General features: G+C 31.6%; 1 protein-coding gene across 1 annotated transcript; it reads left to right on the top strand.

Moving 5' to 3' along the window:
• The first annotated feature begins 4048 nt into the window (after positions 1-4048).
• On the top strand, positions 4049-8483 carry LOC130636985 (cell adhesion molecule 2-like). The gene is made up of 5 exons (XM_057446840.1): positions 4049-4672; positions 6477-6776; positions 6850-6911; positions 7117-7185; positions 8466-8483. Exons 1-5 carry the CDS (start codon positions 4609-4611, stop codon positions 8481-8483), a joined length of 513 nt encoding a protein of 170 aa, XP_057302823.1. The 5' UTR covers positions 4049-4608.
• Positions 8484-8984: the final 501 nt, after the last annotated feature.

The following is an 8984-nucleotide window of genomic DNA, read 5'->3' as shown; positions in this document are numbered from 1 at the left end:
CGAAATCTGGAAAAAAATTTACAAACTTCAGTTCGATAATTAGCACTAGTTATTGTGGAAACAAAGACATACCTGTTACCGAGATGTTTTTGATAGATTTGAAACCAAATTAGTTTCAAGCTCTTCTGACGTCAGCAAACACCCACCAATGTGAATTTTTTTTTTAATTTGTTAACATGTTCCCTCTATTGGTGAGAGTTTGGAGAAGAGTGCTGATGAAGAAAATTGGAATAATTTCCCCTACAATTTCTCGTTTTCCAAAAACAGTATCAGACAGCACAAAAAAGATTTTTGTACTGTAGAATTACTGTAAAATTGTTTACCTATCACTCGTTCTGACATAAAAAATATAAAATGAACGATTATCATCCTTTTTTGCAACACTTACTTGTTTTTCCTTAAATAATATTTTGTTATATGTGAAACATTCAAGATGTTGTTTTTGCTTTTTCATTCAGTAATGTTGAAGATTTCAAATGTTTTCCAGCGTAGCATATATTTTTGGGAGATTAGTCGATAAAATATTTGATAATTTGCATTTCCTTAGGTCAGCATTTCCTTAGGTCAGTGGCAGGCACAACCCATAATTGGAACTACAGTAAATTCGTTTCAAAAGGAACAATCAAATCAATATTGAATTGTCATGGTAAAAACGTCAAAATATTTTTGGTTTTAATCTGCTCCTTTAAATTTAACACTCACTAAGTACTATTTTTTACCTGCATATAAAGATTTTAAGAGAAAGTATCAAAATATCTTGGTGCAAGGTGCTATTGTAACTTCGAACTAAAAAGTAATTTTTATCAACAAAGAGCAGGTTTAAATAATGAACAATCTGTCTACACAAACATAAACATTCGAATTTAGAGTGTAGTCGGAAGAAGACAGTTATTGAAAAAAGACGAAAAAATCCAGCGTCGTTAAAATTTGCGAAAATTTTAAATCTAATTAACAAGTTCCTAAAAGGTATATGAAATTGAAGGCGCATTTGCTAGGGGTAAATTTTTTTATTTATTTAAATTTTTGGTGTATCTGCTTAACCACACCCTTTTATAAATTCTATGTTGGTTCTAAGCATTCAGCAGTACGTAGATTAAAAGTAGTTATAGTTGACTTTCAGTTCGTCTTTGTACCATTAACAGGGAACAATCAAGAAAAGATTCAGTATTAACAACTCAATCATATAAATCAATTTGACTGTAGTACTTGTTAGCAAAAAAAGTCAAGGAGTTACTTCACTTATCCGTCTTCACTGATTTTCAAAGGTAATTAAATATTTACTGTGATAACAAAATCTTTGACAAAAAATAATAAACAACATTTTGCTAATATGAATTTTAATGAGGGTGGAATCCTACAATTAGCAGAAAAAAAATGAAAAAAATGAGAATCTCTGTTTACAGTAGGTTGGTAAATACTTTCTTACTGACGAATAGGACAAAATATCGAACAAACACAATCATTAATTTTTGACAAAATATGGATTAAAAAAATTCTTCACAAAATGCGGTTGGATGGTTAATAGTTTCTTTTACATTTCTATTTAAAAATTATGATTATTTTAAGCATTAAGAAGTAAAAACAGCGTTTTGTGGAACGTTTTTGGTGTTCAATACGCCCATTATTGAGTCTTCTGTACACCGCGACTAGTTTACAGCGGAATATATGTGTTACGAGTATGTTACGTTATTTTATAGTCTAACAAAAGCATTGTATTGAATAATTTTCGTTCTTCAGCTATTAGATTTACTGAAAAATGTCTAAATAAGGATAAAAGACATCTAGGAGACTTTATAGTGTTTGCGGTTTTTATATAAATCTCTAATGATACTGATTTTATATTGATTTTATACTTTATGTTGATTTTAACAGAAGTTTGTGGTGTGTCTGTAGTCACTGGAAGTGCCATTACAATTTAAATTATTTTAATCTACTGGAAGCGAATCTGAACAGTAATATTGTGGTCTAGTAATTCGCATTTTATTTGTTCAGTGGTAAACACACCCCAAAATTAGGATTTCACTTAATTTGTTTTGAAATAAATAAAATAATCAATATTTAATTGTTATGATAAAAACGTCAAACTATATTTTGGTCATTTCATCCTTCTAATTTAAAGTTAATACTCATTAAAAGTTTATTTTTTACCTGCATATAAAAAATTTAAAAGAAAGTACCCTGAAAGCCACTAGTCTAAATCCAAGCTTTCTACAGCTAGAAATTTTTGTAAACGGTTTAGGTACATTGCAGTAAATAATTTGTTTTGGGCAATTGTCAATAGACATTCTTAAACATATCCATAGTGAAACAGATACACAATTAAATTGGCTGTCCAAAGCTACAAAATTTTAATATTTGGGACGGCCATATAGATAACTAACAGGTATTTAGATACATGTGGAGTGTTCTTCATACGTACAGTAAATACATAGAAATGTAATTACTGTGTGTATAAAGAGCACTCCAGCAGCCATTCATTGAAGTTTTGTGAGTGTTATACAATGAAGTCTACAAAAACGCGAACAACAACTGAAATTTTACACAATTGTGCAAATTTAAGATGCGTTATTGATAACTCTTAGCAGTCTATTAATTTGTTAAAGGGACTACGAACTGGTTAAAATGCTCACATTCCGTATATCCCGCGTACATATTAAAAATCCGGCAAACGCTTTTTGCGCAATCAACAGACCAGCGCACTTTGCTCGCTTTCAAAAAAAAAAATTTTTTTTTTTAAAAAGTATTTCACAAAAAAATATTTCAGCGTGAATCATTCTGAATGAAAACATAACCAAGACTTGGAGAAGATAAAAATTCTAGATATATCTATATGTTCAAGTCTGCAAATTACATGCATGCCGTAAAAACAGCCAGTTTGTTTTTCACCGGCATCAGCTCGACTTTCGTGTAAGTCACTAAAGTCGAAAACCAACAGCCGTTCCGTAACACCTTTAATGATTTTCTTACACAAAATAAGAATTTCAGTTTTTATATACACAACCAACCGCTATCAATATTCACCTTCATGTTATTCCAAGCAGTAATGCCCAGATAAAAGTAGAAGACCTATTTTAAGATCTGGTTTAAAATAAATCTGACGCAACAACATTGCTATGTTTTTGACTTGACATCCCAGTAACAATGATCACCAATTAAAAGTGTCTCCGTAGAAACTGCAAATTAATCACCTAGGCGTCCTTCTTTGTCAAAACAATATTATTACATAATATACACCTAAGTAATAAACTGGCTCATCACATTATATATTAATCACTTATTGAATATGATAAGACAGTAGTTAAATGTGACTTACTTGAAAGTGAAACTGTGATATTTTTTTGCTTAATTTGATCTTTAGAAGAGTTGTATGATATCCAAGTTAAACTTGTATTGCTTGTTGCAAGAATGATTCTGTAAATTTGTTGTACTTTTATGATTCTGCGTGATCAGTCAGGGTGCTGTTTATTACTTCAGGCGGTAGTATTTATAGATATATTAGGTGCATACTGCTAGTATATGTATTTAAATTCTAACTTTTTATCTGTTCAAGCTTTTGTTCATGAGGAGGTGTTGCATTTATTTGAAGGATAAGTTAACTCTAGTTTTTACCTGAGTATTTATTGCAGCGTCAACATTTATTTTATAGCATCAGCATTTTTCCATAGGTGCACATTGAGTGGACAATTATTTCATGTTATCAATACTTATCATGTTTTTATTATAAATTATTATTATTAATTTATCACAATTAAATTTTCAAAAATGACTACAGTACATTGATACATCTAACAAATTGAAGTTTATTTTTTGAATCATTCATTTATAATATAGTAGAAAACCTTGTGGTAATTTTCCTGTTAACTGCTTGAATTAGGAAAAATCTAATAAACAGCCCCTTTCGAATGAAGAATGGACGTTTCTTAGAGACTTGGGTTTTAAAACATTTAAAACATTTAAGGATTCGTTTATTAAAACATTTATAGTAAGGATTTTTTGTAATAGCCCTAATGTTTTAGATACTTTTAAGTAATGTGATCATTTTGCAGGTTCAAGAATAATTTTTGAGCTGTTCATAATGCATATAGGAAGTGTAAATGCTTTTTTTACCTTTGCTACATAATTGATGCGTTTGCAAATTAACAGGAAACATTTGAAAACTGTAATTTAATACATCGTTTGCAATTTATTACATAACATGTTGTTAGTTACATTCATCACAACTCAATTTTATTCTTAACTTGTTTAATGAACGCCTTAAAACAAATCAATAAGATGATGGACTTCCAATTTCCATGGAACCATCTCCTTTAAATTTTAAGACATCTTTTAAATTTTCCTAACCCTTATAAGCGAAAAGATCAAAGCTCTGTGTAATTTTAGTGGCTGAATAATGTTACCTTAGGTGAGGTAAATGACAGCAATTAAAATATTTTTGCTAATAATTTTCTTTTTAGGTTTTATGTTAATCAATTTAATTAATTGTCTTCGAAATACAAACAGTGGTGGAAGTTCATTGCATGTTGATTTATTGTGTTTGAAATTTTTCGTGTTGAAGATTTAGATTCATTGCTTAGAATTAAAGTTTAAATTGGTTTGGGAAAAATCCCAATGATGATCTTGTTGTGGGTATTATGTTGTAATGTTATTTTGTTGTACTCAGTCCATTGTCAAGGTAATATGTTTTTGTAGTTTATATTTTATTCATTTATTTTATTACTATGTAGACTTGGTCAGGAAGCGTAGCATAATGGACAACACTGCTAAAAAATGATTAGAAGTATATATATATATATTATAATTGAAAAAGTAAAGTATTTAGCGAAACTCATGAATAGCTAGATATTAAGATTCTTACATCATTATAAATTGCTGTTTTTGTATGGTAACAAATTTCTTATCCTCAAAAGCGATTAAAAAGCTTTTTTTTTCTTTATATCAATCTATTTGAATCAGTTGCAAAGAACAGAGAAATGTTATTTCTCCAGAACCCAAGAAGTGATAAATTTTGGTCCTTATTTTCATCACTTTACCGTTGCTTGTGCGAAACAAAGAAAAATCGAAAAATCAAAAAATTTATTACAGTGATACATGCTATTGCATAAACATTTCTCCTACATGTTTTGTGTTTATTTAAGGGTTTGTATAAGCATAAATAGTTCCCCAAAGCACTAGATTTTTAGAACCGAAAGATTAGTACAATTCACTTTTTAAACTTACTTTTCTTGCATAGTTAAAACATAAAAAAGATATTTTGAACACTGCTTGCTTGTATTGGTAAAGTTCAGTGAGGGTTACATGTGCAGCGATGATTAACCTGAATAGAATTTTATGGTGAATTTCATCGTATAAACGACCTCATTAAAAGCATAATTAACCAAATTTATTGCATTTTCTAAAATCTGAAATTGTGGTTTTCTGGTCACTTCTATTATTGATGTGATATAAAGCTAAATGCTTGAAATTTGAAGTGGATTGACCCTGTTCATACCTAATCGGCACAACAAATAAAGTTTGCTAGCTTTTTACACTCAAATAGGACCACAGTCAAAAATACTAAGAATGTTTTGATACTAAGGTGTTGGCTTAGAAAATGTAAAATTTGCTCTTTTAACTTTACTGGACAACAAAAAATTCATTAATAACGTTTAGGATTATCTTATAATCATCAAATGTCAAAAAATTGCACTGACCTGGAAAAATACATTCATGAATGGATTTGTGGACATTGTGAAATTAAAATTAAATAGATTGGCTTTAGAACTGCGCAAGCTGTTCCGAAAACCTCAAATTGCAAATGCAGCTTTGATTGAGGGATGACTCACAAACCAAATGCAGCCTGACCTTAGATATAGTATATGTATAGTTTGACTATTTCATGTCGCAAAACTTCAACTTTTAAAGAGAAAATATTGTGAACTAGTTTGTCGTCCACACTCTTTACAGTCTGTCTGACTGTTTGTTTTTAGGCATTAAAGGTACTTAAATATCACAAAATGACTAACAGCACAAGTTGTGTGAGAATCGTATTAAGAACTGCGCAGTTGCTATTAATTAACACATGTTTCAACATATTCCAATGTCATTGTCGTCTACAAATACTTACGTATACTTACTTACTTGCAAGGCAAAAAATGGCAAAAGCTAATTTTACGAACAATATAATTATCTAAATGTTAACTATGGGTAAAAAAATAGAAATAATTGTTACATGTAATGAGTATCAATTGGTCGGATGACTTATTATATTTTTTGATCTTGTCGTTTAGGGCAGAGGGAGGGACATAGAATCTGCAAGTGGGTTTCACAATTAAAGTACACTTTTCAATTTTTGTTTCACGGCTAGGTTTTTACATAAAGTCCGAAGAATCTTGTTAGTACCGAGACAGTACAGAAATAATGCTTAAAATCAATTAATTTCTGTATAGAACTTTAATTTTATTGATTTTTATTACATTTTTGTTCTGATTTTTCTTTAGGATTTCCTCCAGTTATCTCAAAGTATGGACCAGCAAGCTTATTCATTGAAAAAGGACAATCTGGTATTTTAAATTGCACCTTACATCAACCAGCAAGCAATGCAACTGTTCAATGGTTTAAAGATGGAAAAAAAATCTTTCCTGATTCAGATTCTCGCTATGCTACAAATAGCCAAAACGATTTAATCATTTTCAGTGCGCAAAATGCTTCCAGTAGCACCGATGGTAGATACAGATGCTCTGCCACTAATTCGTTTGGTACAACAACACAAGAATACGATTTGATTGTTAAAACTTTATGTAGGTGGTTAAATATTAGTTCATTTGCTTATAAAGCTGTATTTTAATGTTTTACATTTTGTTTTTACTTGAGGCTTGTTAACAATTTTGAACACCTATGATGTAATGGAGATTCTAACTACTTCGTTTAAAATGGTAATTTACGGTTAACATAAAACGTGATGAACAGAAACTGAAAGGAGATAAGGAAAAAGTTGTAAAGACTAGGTCATATGTTAATTAATTATTCTTTGTGCATTCTCAGACAAGTCAAAGAATGTTTGTGCAGAATAAATCCTGAAGTTGATTACTTAAATGAAAAATAAATCTATTTTGTTTTTTTGTTTATACTAAACCACAGTTATGGACAAAATCATACAAGACAGCTAATTTTAAATTTCGCCGCCTCATAATTACAAGTGATTATAGAGTTTGTTATTGAAGATATTATTTCGGTTTGTCTGTTCAGTATTCATATTACTGTGGAAAGTTTATCATTTCTTGAACATGATAGTTTAGTAGGCGACGTTTCGGGAGATCCTTCTCCCATCATCGGGCAAAGTAAAATGATGTTAAGCATGTATTTATATAATTGCAGAGGATCGAAATTCATAAAAATTAACCAATCAGAAACGAGTTGATAATTACAGTTAATTACGGTAATTAACATTTTCGGACCTAGATGTAGGTGACTACTTCTTCTGTAGGGCTGGTAACCAAATTTCAGGAAGTTGATACGAGATGCTGTTTATGTGTTTGTTACGTTCTACACTGTTGATGGTTCCTTTAATCTTCTTAGCCGTTGTTCTAGATTCTCTCTCAATGATTTTCTTCTCATCACAATTAAACTGATGACTTCTGCTCCAGCTGTGGTCCGCAATTTCGTTTTTCTTCACATCTCCGTTTCTCACTGCGCGCATCTTGACCCGTTGCTTAAACTTTTTTTTTGTTTCGCCTATATACACTGCATCACAATCTTTACACGGGATTTCGTAAACAACCTTGCTTTGTTCTTCCAGGTTTATTTTGTCCTTTGGTTTAGACAAAGTGCTTCTTAGGGTGTCTTTAGAGGTAAGAATGCGTTTGATCTTGTGATGCCTTAAAACTCAACGAAGGATCTCGCTGGTATCTGGTACGAAGGGTAGGAATGCTGATGCGATAAATTCCTCTGATGTTTCCTTGTTGTCTCTGTTGCATCTTCTCTTCATTTTATTTTCTACTTGCGTGATGACTTTATGACTGTATCCATTTGCGATTAATGCATTTCTTACACGTCGAATTTCTTCTTTCCTCTCCTGTTTGTCACTGACTACGCTGTTGGCACGATTCAGTAATGAAGATATGACAGTTTCTTTGCAACATTTCTGATGGTTTGATTCGAAGTTAAGGTACTCGACAGTGGGTGATGGTTTACGATACACTGAAACTGAAATGGAACTATTCTTGCGTTTGACGAAAGTGTCCAGGAAAGCGATACTTCCATCGTGTTTAAGCTCAACAGTGAATTTAATTTGTCGATGTAGGCCGTTGATGTGTTCATGGAACTCTTCTAGATGAGATCTTTTGATTATGGCGAACCTTTGGACGTCTGTCTGATGTGACTTATGGTGTTGTCTCGTGTGCTTGCATGTATATTTCTGCGACTACTGATGATGCAGGGCCTCCCATGGCAACTCCGTCTGTTTGAGTGTAGAAGTTCGTATTAAACAGATACTATGTTTTGGTTAGAACAAGTTCGACCAAACACAAAAAATCCGGTACTGGAATCTTCGTCTTTTCACCGAATGCAGCATCGTTTTCGATAAGGTCTTTAATGATGTTTAAGGAGTATTTTATGGGAACATTTGTGTAGAGTGGTGTGACATCAAATGATACCATGCATTCGTCGTCTGCCATCTTTATTTCCCTGATGTATTCCGAAATTTCTTTTTGCTGTGGTCACTTGCTGTAAATTTGCTGACGATAGAAGCAACAAATTTTGATAGGTTGCATAACGGTGTTCCAGTGCAGGAGACTATTGTTCGAATTGGATTTCCCTGTTTATGAATTTTTGGTAGTCCTTAAAATCGTGGTGGTGGTCCGTCACAAGGTTTCAGTCGGTAATACTGCTTATCGTTGATGTATTCTTTTCTCTTTAACTCCATTAAGATATTCCTTGCTTCTCGTTTGATGACTTCTGTAGGATCTTTCTTGAGAAGTTTGTATAGCCCGTTGTTGATGTGTTCGTTG

This window comes from Hydractinia symbiolongicarpus, chromosome 3 (assembly GCF_029227915.1).
Source record: "Hydractinia symbiolongicarpus strain clone_291-10 chromosome 3, HSymV2.1, whole genome shotgun sequence".
Classification (NCBI taxonomy): domain Eukaryota; kingdom Metazoa; phylum Cnidaria; class Hydrozoa; order Anthoathecata; family Hydractiniidae; genus Hydractinia; species Hydractinia symbiolongicarpus.
Note: the sequence above shows the minus strand (reverse complement) of the source record. Positions and strands in the feature narration are given on the sequence as shown.

Coding starts and splice junctions, on each gene's coding strand:
- LOC130636985 (XM_057446840.1), top strand. CDS start 4,609: ATGATGATCTTGTTGTGGGTATTATGTTGTAATGTTATTTTGTTGTAC. Junction 4,673..6,476: donor GTACTCAGTCCATTGTCAAG/GTAATATGTTTT, acceptor ATTTTTCTTTAG/GATTTCCTCCAGTTATCTCA. Junction 6,777..6,849: donor TTTGATTGTTAAAACTTTAT/GTAGGTGGTTAA, acceptor TTTTTACTTGAG/GCTTGTTAACAATTTTGAAC.